At 50.5% G+C, this 14071-nt stretch overlaps 1 protein-coding gene across 1 annotated transcript; it reads left to right on the forward strand.

The window, feature by feature from the left end:
• Positions 1-1489: 1489 nt before the first annotated feature.
• Positions 1490-13775, forward strand: GPR83 (G protein-coupled receptor 83; the record flags this gene model as incomplete). Its single annotated transcript, XM_079709232.1, has 4 exons — positions 1490-1855; positions 6504-6629; positions 9770-9903; positions 13151-13775. 4 exons carry the CDS (start codon positions 1490-1492, stop codon positions 13773-13775), a joined length of 1251 nt encoding a protein of 416 aa, XP_079565358.1.
• Positions 13776-14071: the final 296 nt, after the last annotated feature.

A 14071-nucleotide genomic window follows, 5' to 3' on the forward strand; every position in this document is an offset into this window, starting at 1 on the left:
TCAACGGGGTACAGAAGCTGATGTCTAACTTTCCTGGAAAGTTTCCAAAGTGAAAGGTGGCTAGGCTTCCCCTCAAGGCCCAGTGAGAAAAGAGGACTTTGGTGGGAGGGGTCTGTTCTCCAGGGTTTAGGTAGGACAAAGGTGCAGGATTTCTCCTGAACCAAGTACCTCAGAAGGTACCTGGGCTTGAGTCATTTGATGGAGTCCCAGCCTAAGGGCACCGCTCAGCAGGGTGTGATGACAAAAAAGAATCTACATGGGGTTTGCCAATAGGACGGGTGAGGGGGCAGTTATAAGCAGTCGACCAGTTACTGCATATAGCACCCGAGAGTAATGTGGTGGGAGATCCCTACCCAGGTCTCTGAAAACCTCACTTACAGGAAAAAGGAAAACTTTCCACCAGGGCCAGAAAAGTTAAATAACTTGCTCAGGATTTCACAGCTAGGATGTGATAAAACTGGAATTTGACTCTGATTCCGTGGGATCTGGTGAGATGGATGGCGGGCCAGGGGTGACTGGGAGAGACTTCACAGGGGGGAGTGAAAGAACAGGTCAGCAAGATATCAAGACTTCCTGGAGGAGTAGGTGGGGAACAGAAAACAGCACGGGTAACATCCCTTACAGGTACAGCTTCAAAAACTGCCAGGGCAGAAAACTCAGTTACCCAGGAAGTGGGCACAGAGCTATTGATCTCCTTTGATTCTTGGATCACATCAGGAGAACTGGTTTGAAGTGTGTCCTAGAAAAACTAAGCCCCCCACCCCCACCCCCGGCAACACACACACATATTGAGTCTTAGTGAAGGGAAGGAAACAAAACCTGGCCAGCCTCCCAGGACATCTGAAGTCTGATCACTGAAGGCGCTTGGAGCAAGCCTACATCGATTGCCTTGTTCACCTTGTGCCAGAACTGCCAGGCCCCAGTGACCCACTTCAACTTGAAACCTGCCAAGCCTGACGCTCAGACTGGACCGGAGTAGCCCCGCGCGGAACAAGGGGTTGCCTAGAGGGGGCGGCCTCAGTCCCTGCCGCGCGCCCCCCGAAACCCCAACCGCCCCGGGGCGCCTTCCGCCGGCTCCCTTTCCGATGGCGAGGCTTAAGCAGAAAGCAGGCGGATGAGTGTTTTTAGGGAAACAGCCCTGACGCCTGGCTGGAGTTTTATTTCTAGAGCGAGAGCGGGCTGAGGCCGGGGGTGGGGAAGCCCGCCGAGCCGGAGAGCGTCACGGTCGCCCGGAGAGACGCCGCGCCGCCCGATAGGCAGAGGCACTCGCTCGCCCGCAGCCGGGGGGCGCAGCGGAGACACAAAAGTGCGGCCGGCGGCCCGGTGCGCGCCGATCGCGCGCGGGAGGCCGGCGGGGAGTGGGCGCCGGCCGGGCGCTGCGAGGCCGGGAGTCCCTGCGCACACAGCCCCGCGCCTGAGCGCACGTGCGCGGCCTGGCGGGACGTCCCGCCCGCCCCGCCCCGTCCCGGGCGCGGAGGCTCCTGCAAAGATGATCCCTCGGTGCGTGCTGCTCTGCCTCCTCGCAGTGGCGCGAGCCGCGGACGAGCAGAGTCCGGAGGCGTCCCTGGTGGGGCCCAACGCCTCGCACTTCTTCTACTGGAACAACTATACCTTCTCCGACTGGCAGAACTTCGTGGGCCGGAGGCGCTACGGGGCCGAGTCCCAGAACCCCACGGTGAAAGCCCTGCTCATCATGGCTTACTCCTTCATCATCATCTTCTCGCTCTTTGGCAACGTCCTGGTTTGTCATGTCATCTTCAAGAACCAGCGGATGCACTCGGCCACCAGCCTCTTCATCGTCAACCTGGCCGTCGCCGACATAATGATCACGCTCCTCAACACCCCCTTCACTTTGGTGAGACCGCGAGGGCTGGGCTGGCGCTCCGCTCTCTCCTCTCCCTGTCCTCCTCTCTCTTGCTGTCTCGATGTCTCTCATTTCCGTTTCTGTCTCTCTCTGCGTCCCTCTCCCTCTCTCCACCGATTTTCTCTCCTCACTTCCCTGCCGGTCCCCCTCTTCTGCCTGTCTTCCTGTCTTCATCTTTCTTAGTCTCCTCTCTCTTGCCCTCTCATCTCTCATTTCTCATCTCTCAACACTCCCCTCTGTTGGTCTGTCTCTTAGTGTGTCTGTCTCTGTCATTCTGTTTGTCTTTCTGCCTGTCTGTCTCTCGGGGGTCTGTCTCTCTTCTCTGTCTCTTGGTGTCTTCATCTTTTTTTCCTCTCTGCGACTCTTTCTCTGTCTCTTGTCTCTCTCTCATCATCTTCTAAGCCAGCGCTTCTGCAGCTCGTGGCATTGGGGTCAATGATTCGAGTGTCTGCAGCCAGCTGTGAACAAATGACCATTTCCTGTTTAATGTCACTGAGCATGAACCTGCTTGATGATGGTGCAGTAAATCAAAGCCCCTTGAAATTCCAGCATAGATTGTTAGGTCAACTCCCCCCGCCTCCCAACCGGGAGGCGGTTAAATGAGATGTCCCAGCATGAGATGTCCCAGCATGAGATGCTGCTTTGCACCAAGCTGAAATATCAAACAGTTGCTAGTTGTTAATGGAACCATGAGTGAATTTTCCTAAACCACTTATTTAAATTGCATTTGCCTTCTGTGGTTTGACAGCAAAGTCTGTGTGTGAAGACTGTGTTGTGGAAGAGATGAGGGTTAGGTGGGCTTGGGCCCCAGAGCTGGGGCAGCCTGGGGGCATCCGCACAAGGGTGGTGGGTGAGCCCCCCTTCTCGCTCCCACAACCTCCACCGAGCCCTGACTGCTGGGCCTTAGTGGTGTCACTTCTCTCCCTCCGTGACTTGGGACTGTGGTGCTCATGGATGATTGAAACTGGGAGGGTTATGACCAAGTAATCATCATGACTGTTACACCTTGTATTTCTGCAGCATGAGTTATATTTTTGCAATTTCTGGAGTAATCTTGTTGATACTTGAGTTATTACCAAACCATATCTCTTTCTCTTTCTTACACACACACAGACACACACACACTTGACCAGAAATAACAGACAAGCAAAAAGAAGAGGGTGAACTCCCACAAGCCTATCCACCTGTGTGAATGTCCTTCCAACCCTTATGTTTAAAAACTACATTTTCTCTCGCCCTCACTTATGAGAACTTCACTCACATTTTGCAGATAAGGAAACTAAGGCACAGAGAGGTTCAATGCCTTGTCCAAGGTCACTTGGCTGGTAATTGGCAGAGCCAGGATGAGAATTACTTCCCTTGACTCAAGTGCAGCCAGAGGTCTGTCCCCTAAGCCACTCAACTGGGACCTAGGGGGCAGGGCACCCTTGGACCACTAGTCCAAACCATAGACTTCTCCTGCTCTCCTTCCTGCCTACATTTAATAGATTCCTGGTCACTCAGGATGTTCTGGGGACTAGCCAAGGACAAAGGGACTTCCAGATACCCCCCGCCCCCCCCCCCCCATACACATACACTCCCTCCCCGCTGTCTTAAAGCACAGGACAATGCATCTCTGGCTCCTCCTGGATCCCCCTTGGCTTCTGACTTGACAATCTGCAGTGCTGGGGTTGGACTGGGCCACCCAAGATGGAAACTGGGAGGCCCCAGGGCATGGCCCTATGCTGCTGCCCAGAGCAGGATGCATGGCTGGATCTGCAGCAGACACAGGGCAGGTGGGGAGGGAGGCCAGGCTGCGGCTGAGAGCTGACAGCCCCTACCCGGAGGATGTCCTGCAAGAGAGGGGATGTCAAGGTCCTGAGAACCCACCCCCACTCCCGGTTGATCCAAAGCAGCTTGGCCTTCAACCTGACCCATGCAACCATCCCAATCCAGATTCCTGTCAGAGCTTCCAAGGCTCTTGCAACCAGGGGCGGATCTTCTAAGCCCTCAGCCAGGCTCCTTGAAGGGGTAAGATGTCCTGCCCTTGGGCTGGTTGGTGACGATATCCTTCCTCCCTGGTCTCCCTTTCTGTCCACTTTACGTTCTACATCGGCATGAAATCCAGCTCTGGTCATTGAGAGAAAAGCAAACAGTTATTCACAACTCCCACGGCAGAGCCGTACACAGAATGTGGTGGAGCCTGGAGAAGGTGATCGTTTACTTTGACCTGCCAGAATCCCACAAGAGGCTCAAAGGAGACTTTTCAGGGCACGTGGCATTTCGAAGGGGCCAGGATAAGTAGGCATTTCCCAGGCCTAGATGAACGTTCATTGCAGACAGAGGGACCCAGGCGAACAAAGGCAAGGGTGTCCAAGTTCACGGTGTGTTGAGGGAACGCTGAGCGGTTCACTGTAGCTGGAGCAGCGGAGGCAGGAAGGCCAGCGGAGGAGCCAGCAGGGCAGGGGGAAGCAGAGGTGGCCAGAAGCAAAGGCTGGGGCAGGGCTGCGAGCGGGCCTGGGTGCTCGTAAGGCATCTGGCCGTCTCTTGAAGGCCATGATGATTCTAAGCAGGCATCTGATTTTTGATTAACAAAATGTTGTCAGCAGCGTGAAGGCTGAATTACAGGGGGACAGACTAGAGGACGAGGAAAGCTGTCTGGAGGCTATCATGGTCCAGATGAGACATGATGGGGGATTCCACTTGAGCCACGGCCTTGGGACTAAAGAAGAGGGGATGGATTTGAAAGCCCTTCGAGGTAGCACTGGTTGGCTTTGGTGATTCATTGATTGTGGGAGGCGAGAAGTAGGAGTAGCTAAGGATTTCCTGCTCTGTAATGTTTCTGGGCTGCTCCGCCCTGCCTATTCCAGAGAGAGTAGTGTCCATGGTCTGCTGTCCCAGGTTCATGATCAGACCAGACATGTCCCTCATGACTCTCATCCACACATTCCAGCCAAACAGTTCCAACCCTTGTTCCCCAAACAGGTCCTGGGATTTCTGACCTAGTGCCAAGCACTTTGTTCTTATCTCCCCCTGGGCAAATACTACCTATTCTTTAACGTTCATCTCAAATGTCTAATATGTTATAATAATGGCAGTTAATAGTGTTAAGTACTTGCTATGTACTAGGCACTGTCGTACCTGCTTTACCTGTGTTATCTGCTTTACGTGTGTTTGAGTTTCATAACAATCATGTGAATAAGGATTAGCCCCATTTTACAGATGAGGAAAATGAGGCTCATTGGGCCTAAGTGCCTTGCCCAAGGTGGCAGCTATCACTAGCAAATACTCTGCTGTAAATCACTAGGCAATATGCTTCCTCTCAAGCTGACCTGCTCTATTTCTTTTGGTGTCTTCTCTCGTGCTCTCTGCCTCAGCACACTCCCACCCCACCTGGTGGCCCTTTGTCTGGGCCTTCTGTAGGGCACTGACTACTTTCTGTCTTGCATCTGAGATACCTGAGTCATCCTCTGCCCACATTGGAAGCTCCTTGATCAGAATCAAGGCCTGATCTCTCTTGGGCGTGGGACATTACTCATAGGAGCTCAGGAGCTGAGTGAGTGAGCAAATAGCCATGGAGGATGTGGGGTGAGGCCTAAGTCTGCTCCCTGGACCCCACATGCCCTGGGAGCTTGTCTTCTCTCCCTGCCCAGAGCCTGGTCCCTGCTCCCACCTCTGCAGGCCCCTGGGACTCCTTCCCAGATGACGTGTTGCAGGCCTGCTTAGCTAGGGTTCCAGAGCACAGCCTACGTGCTGTGTTGTGACTCTTCAGATGTGTCTCCTCCATGAGTCTGAACTCATATGAGCCAAAAATGAATTTTACTATTACCATAAAAATGGCTGCTATTTATTTCTAATCATATCTTTCTAGCAATCTGCCAGATGTGTTCCACACTTTGTAGCCTTTTTAAAGTTATTTTATTTTTTAATTTTTTATTTACTTACTTATTTTTTATTAAGTAGTTTTTTTTGTTTGTTTTTTCGGTTGCCTTCGGTCTTCGTTGCTGCGCGTGGGCTTTCTCTAGTTGCGGCGAGCGGGGGCTACTCTTTGTTGCTGTGCGCAGGCTTCTCATTGCGGTGGCTTCTCTTTGTTGCACAGCACCGGCTCTAGAGTGCAGGCTCAGTAGTTGTGGCACACAGGCTTAGTTGCTCCGCGGCATGTGGGAACTTCCTGGACCAGGGTTCAAACCCGTGTCCCCTGCATTGGCAGGCGGATTCTTGACCACTGCGCCACCAGGGAAGTCCCTGTAGCCATTTTTTAAAAAAAGTTGATCCCTACAATAAGATACAAGGTAGAGATTTTTAAGCCTTTTGTGTGTGTGTGAATGAGTAAACTGAGGTTCAGAGAGGTTACTACCTTGCCAAAGGTCACACAGCTAGAAAAGATTAGAGGTGGGAAATCTAACTCCAGAGCCCATGTCCTTCCCACGCTGTCCTGGCACTGAACAGGGCCCAGCCATAACAGCAGGGTCAGGGTTTGTTGAACTGAATGATAGAGAATGAGTCGTGCTGGAGAAAAGCACGCGTGACCCACAGTCCAGCAGCGCAGAGGAAGAAGGAGGAGGGGAAGGCTCCTGTGGGATGCTCCTCAGAGACCACAGGGAGCGAGTGTCCGTGTCAAGGCCTGTCTGTCTCCTGATGTTTGTGGGCTCATCTCTAGGTCCGCTTTGTGAACAGCACGTGGGTGTTCGGGAGAGGCATGTGCCACGTCAGCCGCTTCGCCCAGTACTGTTCCCTGCACGTCTCAGCCCTGACGCTGACAGCCATCGCCGTGGACCGCCACCAGGTGAGGGCACCCACCCCCCGATGCCCTGTCCTTCCCTCCCCGGCTTTGCTTTCCAGGGGGCTGAAGGCAGTGTTTTAGCCCATTTTTCAATGAGCATATTTGTCTTCTTATTGACCACTATGAGCATTAAATTAGGCATATAGCCCCTTTGTGCTAAGGGCTGCAAAACATTATTCCACGTTTGTTGCTCCAGTGAAGACTCACTGCTGGCATTTTGTGTGTCAGAAATGAATGAGTTTGTTTTGGGGGGGGTTGAAAAGCAGATCTGGAAAATCACAGATGAAAAGAGAGTGGCAAATGCAGGTCCGAGGCAAGGCTCCTGGCTGGGAGATGAGATGGATATTTCTGGACCCAGGTTGTTGAAGAGGTAAACAAGCTGGAGGGGGGCGGGCAGGTGGCAGGCGCAGGTGTCAGGTGGGGTAGGGAGGCCCAGCTCACTGTCCTGCTCCATCGGATTCACATGGGTCGATATGGTGAAGGGAGCTGGAAAGGACCTGAGGGTGCCCATCCTGGAGGAGGGCGGCTCCACACAGGCGCCTTGCTCATGCTGACTCAGTGAACCATTGTTGTACACTGGGTCTCTGCTGAGTCAAGGTGTGCAGGCTCAGGAAAGGGCATGCATAGCTTGCCCAAGATCACATGCCTGATGATTGATGAAGGTAGGAATAGGACTGAGGTCTGTCTGGCTCCAGGTTCATGCTCGGATCTCTAGAAGATCACTAGTCTGCTCTGAGAAGATGCAAGGGCACCTACAAGGCTGGTATCGTAAGGGCCACCAGGACAAGGAGGGAATTTATTCTGAGTAGCTCCAAGAGGTACAACACGACCAAGGGATAGGAAGCTTCTAAGATACAGACTCAAAGATGCAGCTCAATATGAGAAGAGTTTTCTAATTAGAAGTGTCTGAAGGTGGACAAAGCTACTGGGGAGGTGAGTTTCATGTCACCAGCCATATTTAAGCAAGGCTTGGATGAGCACTTGATAGGGATGTTTTAGAGGACATTCATGCATCTAATGGGGAATTGGACTTGGCAAACTTTGAGATCTCTTTAACCCTGAAATGCCGTCATTTTGGCATTTATGTTTCGGTGCAAAGTGTGAAAAGGTTGCATACAAATATTTCCTGCCTTTTCTTAACCTTCTCCCCTAATTCAACAAGAGGGACTCTGGATCACCTTTACTTGGACTATACCCACCGCATTTAACACAGCTAACTGAGGGTTGACCCTTGGGCCAAAGGCAGGTCTGAGGAGCAGGGGGCAAGTCTTGCCCACATTGGCCACACTGCTGTGACATATACCCACACATGGGATCCCGTCCCAGAGTCTACAGGTTCTTCAAGTGTCCAGGGCCTCTGACTGAGGCTTCCACTCCCTTTATCAACCTAAACCACAATGGCATGTGAGGGGCAAGGATGGCAAAGTCGAGAATGGAGATGTGCTGGGCAGCTTCTAAAGCCTAGTCCATTCCTCCCATAAAACCTTAAAAAATTGGGAGAAGACTGGGAGGACACAGCAGAATGTCCAGTGTGTCCTGGGATGGCATCCTGAGACAATGGCAGCTCTTTATGACCTCTCTTTCTGACCCGACTCACCTATCCCCAAATGGCTTTTTCAAGAAATAATGATTCCAATCTTGCAACCTAAGTGTTCATCAACAGATGAATAGATAAAGGAGATGTGGTATATATGTATAATGGAATACTACTCAGCCATAAAAAAGAATGAAATTTTGCCATGGATGGATTTGGAAGGCATTATACTAAGTGAAATAAATCAGCCAGAGAAAGACAAATACTGTGTGCTACCACTTATATGTGGAATCTAAAAAAATACAACAAACTAGTGAATATAACAAAAAAGAAGGAGACCCACAGATATGGAGAACAAATTAGTGGTTACCGATGGGGAGGGAATAAGGGAGGGGCAATATAGGGGTAGGAGATTAAGAGGTACAAACTATAGCTTATTATAAAATAAGCTACAAGAATATGTTGTCCAACATGGGGAATATAGCCAATAGTTTATAATAACTATAAATGGAGTATAACCTTTAAAAATTGTGAATCACTATATTGTACACCTGCAATTTATACATTATACATCAACTATACTTCAATAAAAAAAGGAATAATGATTCTAATCTTTAAATGAGGATGCTGTTAAATTCCCAAGTCTTTATTTAAACCTTTTAGGAGAATTGATTGGCATACAGTAGCAATCAATTCCAAGATGCTTTTCAGCCCAAAGCCTCTAACAATGGTTTAATTTGGGGCTTGGGAAAGCTGGGCCCCACTGCAATTTTAGAAATGGTTTTCAGAGACAGTGTGGTGAACCTCCAAATAAAGGGCAATGCAGCTTCCCATGATAAGTGGTGAGAGTCTCCTCCCGACATGTGTCGCCCTCAGACCCCTCGGAGCCCTTTGTAACTTAAAGGATCTGGAATCGTGGGCAGACGAGATGAGATCCTGAGGTGCCACGGCTGCTCCTGTGCCAGCCTCGCTGTGGGTGTCGTGGGAGCAGACCTCCCCCTTCACTGCTCCCCCCTCCTCTCACTGCACCAGGCTTCTGCCACGCATGACCTGCAAGAGGCATTTTTTTAAATTAATTAATTTATTTAGTTTTGGCTGCGTTGGGTCTTCCTTGCTGTGCGCGGGCTTTCTCTAGTTGCGACGAGTGGGGACTTCTCTTCGTTGCGGTGCATGGGCTCTAGTTGCGCGGGCTTCAGTAGTTGCAGCACGTGGTCTCAGTAGTTGTGGCTTGCAGGCTCTAGAGTGCAGGCTCAGTAGTTGTGGCGCACGGGCTTCGTTGCTCCGCAGCATGTGGGATCTTCCCGGAAAAGGGTTCGAACCCGCGTCCCCTGCATTGGCAGGTGGATTTTTAACCACTGTGCCACCAGGGAAATCCTGCAAGGGGCATTTGAACTGCCTGGAGTCTCTGAGTCCAGATGACACCCTCTCTGTACCCCTGTGGGCTGGACGGTGTGGTGGTGTAGCTCAGGGGCTCGATAATGAGTTAAGGGGTGCTTGACTCTAAGTAGGACCTACCTGCCTCATTGTGACAAGTGAGCTGCATCGACTGGATTTCTTAGTTGCTTCAAACTGTCTTCAGCCAGTGATGCCCGGTTTGCTTGTCTTCCAGGTCATCATGCATCCGTTAAAACCCCGGATCTCAATCACAAAAGGTGTCACCTACATCGCAGTCATCTGGACCATGGCAACATTCTTTTCACTTCCACACGCTATCTGCCAGAAATTATTTACCTTCAAGTACAGGTGAGATAAACTAGTGGGGAGCAGCCTGGGGATCCGGAGAACCTTGACAGAGGGAAATCGGAGCCCCCTCTGAATCTCAGAGTTACCAGTACCTGCTGCGCTGAGCTGTTCTCTCTGTCTCCTTCCCATCCTGTTGCTTCCAGGCCTGTGCGTATCCTCTGCACTTTTTCTGCTTTTTCTCATCTTTTCTTTGCAACACTTTTAGCTTCCTCTTTAGTCTCTGTCCCTTTGTCTGTAAGGTCAAGGCAATAGCAATCAGCTTCTGCCACTGGGGACAGGTACTGAGCTTCAGAATCACCCAGGCCCTGTTTAAAACGGTGATGTTTAAATTCTCTCGCACAGCCTACAAACGAACATGTATATCTCTAAGTGTCTCAGGCAGGATGCTCTACCCGCCTCCCCACTTCCTCCCATCTATCATATGCTTTGTCCTGTGCTCTCACAGAATGGAAAGCATTCAGTGTCTTGAAATTTAAACACTTGTGTGTGCTGCTAGTCAGTTAAAGGTGATCTCCCCTGTTAGACTGTGAGGTTGGGGGGAGCTGGCCCCGTTTCCGATTTTGCCATCTTGGTGTCCCTAGCATCTATATTACTGTCTTCCCATCACAAGCTCTCTGTACGTAGTTACTGAATGCATGAATGAGATTCGAGTGATCTTCATCAGTTCATTGTTGTTTCAGCTGAAGTTCCATAGAAACAGATCCTGAGATAAAGGAAGGTACATGTGCCTGGGATTTTTAAGAAAGTGCTCCCGGGGTAATGGGTAAGGCAGTGGAGAAGCTGGACAGCAAATGGGGAGAGACCAAGGGAGGGTGTGGTTTGCAGGGGGAGCTCTGGAGCAGACTGGTAACACAGAGTTTGCCTTCTTTGAGCCAAGGGAGCTGGGCTTTTGTATTCCAGGCCTTCCTGGGGGAAATGGAGATACGTGGCCACTTCCGGCTCGTAATGGATCTGTGGAAAGTATCTTCAGTGGCCTTAGGGTAGTCCTAGGCCCCTAGAAGATCACGGCTGACAGCTGTGTCTTGTCGGGTGGGCCGGAGCTGGGGGCCTGGTGCTCCAGACCAGTAAAGGGGATCTAGGGGGTGCACTGCTGGCAGGTCTTACCATGTGCTGCCTCACCTGAGACATACATTTACATACACTCCTGTGACATAAGCGGGGTCCAGAGAACAAGCTCTGAAGGCCAATTTCAACTAATTTATAAAGTCTCTGTCCCCGAATTCTAGGCTATCGAATGAATCACATACCCACCCCTTCCCAGCATTCAGACTCCCCAACTGCCTTCATATATGGAAGGCTATTTCTTTCTTCTGCTAATAAAAGTGAAGAGAGTTTTCTTTCTTTCACTAGTGATGGCCAGCTGCACCTATAACAAGATCAACAAGCTACATGGTATGATGGAAAAAAAGCAGCAATTTTGAGTTGCTGCTCAGAGATTTCACAGTACGAAAACCCTGCTCGCACCCAGAGTCTGGACATTTAGATAAAGACCCAAGCTTAGGATTCCTGCCACAAGTTCCTGCCTTGCTTTTCCCGGGGCATTTTTTTAAAAAAATTATTTTTATTTATTTATTTGGCTGCATTGGGTCTTCGTTGCGGTGTGTGGGCTTCTCATTGCGGTGGCTTCTCTTGTTGCAGAGCACGGGCTCTAGGCAGGCAGGCTTCGGTAGTTGTGGCTCACGGGCTCTAGAGCGCAGGCTCAGTAGTTGTGGCGTCGGGCTTAGTTGCTCTGCGGCATGTGGGATCTTCCTGGACCAGGGCTCGAACCCGTGTCCCCTGCATTGGCAGGCGGATTCTCAACCACTGCGCCACCAGGGAAGCCCATCGGGGCATCTTTTAAAATGACCACTTGTGAAAAATTAGTGACCTCTGCCCCAACCACCTTATAAGTAACAGGTGCTTGCTACCCTGCTCTCTCTCTCTCTCCTGCTCACCTGTGACGGGGGAGGGAGGACTGCCCTTCTCCTGGCTCATAGCGCCCCCGTTCTGTGATGTAAGTAATAGTCTTGTGACTTCCTTTGTGTGAGTGTATTGAAACTGCGCCTTCAATCAAAACGGCCCCTGGGTTTTTGCTTCCCCAAAGTGGAAGGAAGCTGCTGAGGGAGCTCCCTGCCACCTCATTCAGCAAATCATAATCTGCATATTCTTAACCCACCAGCTCTGGGTTTTCCAACATACACAGATGTCCCTAAAAAATTTCAAGAGGACTGGGTACATTCCATAGAAAATAAGTACTTTTTATCTGAGTGGCTGAAGGTGTATGAGTTCAGGCATTGCCATTCACATTCTCAAGACCCATTTCTTTGCCCCATTCCTTGGATCCTCTCTGGAATGGGAGTAGGTAGTACAATGGGAAATTCCAAGATTTCCTGAATCCATCAGGCTCCCAGGATGAGTTAATTCTAAGACTAGGAACACCAGTGTTGCATTCATTTATTGAACAAATATTTATTGGGTGTCTATTCTGGGCTAGGAATAATACAAAGTAAAGAGGACACAGAGTGATCTAGGTGTATTTCTCTTTTTTAAAAATTGAAGTATAGTTGATATACAATGTTGTGTTAGTTTCAGGTGTACAACGAAGTGATTCAGTTATATATATATATATATATATATATATATATATATATATATGAGTGTGTGTGTGTGTGTGTATATAAATTCTTTTTCAGATTCCTGTTGGTTATCTATTTTATATATTGTAGTGTGTATATGTTATCCCAAACTCCCAGTTTATCCCTCCCCCCGACCTTTCCCCTTTGGTAACCATAAGTTCATTTTCTATGTCTGCGGGTCTATTTCTATTTTGTATATAAGTTCGTTTGTATCATTTTTTTTAGATTCTACCTGTAAAGCAATATCATATGATATTTGTCTTTCTCTGTCTGGCTTTCTTCACTTAGTATGATAATCTCTAGGTCCATCCGTGCTGCAAATGGCATTATTTCATTTTTTAGGGCTAAGTAATATTCCATTGTATATATGTACCACATCTTCTTTATCCATTCATTTGTCGATGGACATTTAGGTGTATTTCTTACCTATATAGAATGCCCAGCCTAGTGGGAGAGCTGAAAATGTAGTCAGATAATTAGGCTGCTCATCACATGTGCTGTAACAGACGGAGCCCAGTGGAGGGAGATGCCAGTGGTTCCTGGGATGGGGCTTTTCCACGCTAATTTCACACCCTCCTTCTCTACCCCTCTCCCTCTCTGTCTCTCTCTGTCTCTCTCTCCCCTGCCCCCAGTGAGGACACTGTCCGCTCCCTGTGCCTGCCAGACTTCCCTGAGCCAGCCGACCTCTTCTGGAAGTACCTGGACTTGGCCACGTTCATCCTGCTTTACATTCTCCCCCTCCTCATCATCTCCGTGGCCTACGCCCGTGTGGCCAAGAAGCTGTGGTTGTGCAACACCATTGGGGATGTGACCACGGAGCAATACCTGGCCCTGCGGCGCAAGAAGAATAAAACCATCAAGATGCTGATGCTGGTGGTGGTCCTCTTTGCCCTCTGCTGGTTCCCCCTCAACTGCTACGTCCTCCTCCTGTCCAGCAAGGTCATCCACACCAGTAATGCCCTCTACTTTACCTTCCACTGGATCGCCATGAGCAGCACCTGTTACAACCCCTTCATCTACTGCTGGCTCAACGAGAACTTCAGGGTCGAGCTGAAGGCATTACTGCGCGTGTGCCAAAGGTCGCCCAAGCCTCAGGAGGAGCGGCCGCCCTCCCCGGTCCCCTCCTTCAGGGTGGCCTGGATGGAGAAAAGCAGCGGCCGCAGCGCTCCACTAGCCAACAGCCTCCTGCCCTCCTCTCAGCTCCAGTCTGGGAAGACAGACCTGTCATCCGTGGAGCCTATCGTGGCAGTGACCTAGAGGAGGAGGGCAGGAAGGGCCGGGGGGCGGGGCTCTGTCTCCAGATGAGGCTGGGAAAGGGCCTGAGGGAGGACAAAGCCTGGGAAACAGCCTGTCCTCACACCGCTTCACATGCTGGAAGCAGCTCCTGAAGAAGCCCAAGGACATTTGAGTGCCTAGGCAGCTCTGCCCAGGCTCCTCGACCTGTTAGATGGGAAAACGAAAAGACAACTCCCAGCTCAACATGTGTTTGTGAATTCCTGTCTGAGACATGCTGGTTCCCTGAGCCAGGGGACCCAGGACAGCTTCAGCCCCCA

The sequence above is a fragment of the Hyperoodon ampullatus genome, assembly GCF_949752795.1.
Source record: "Hyperoodon ampullatus genome assembly, chromosome: 7".
NCBI lineage: Eukaryota > Metazoa > Chordata > Mammalia > Artiodactyla > Ziphiidae > Hyperoodon > Hyperoodon ampullatus.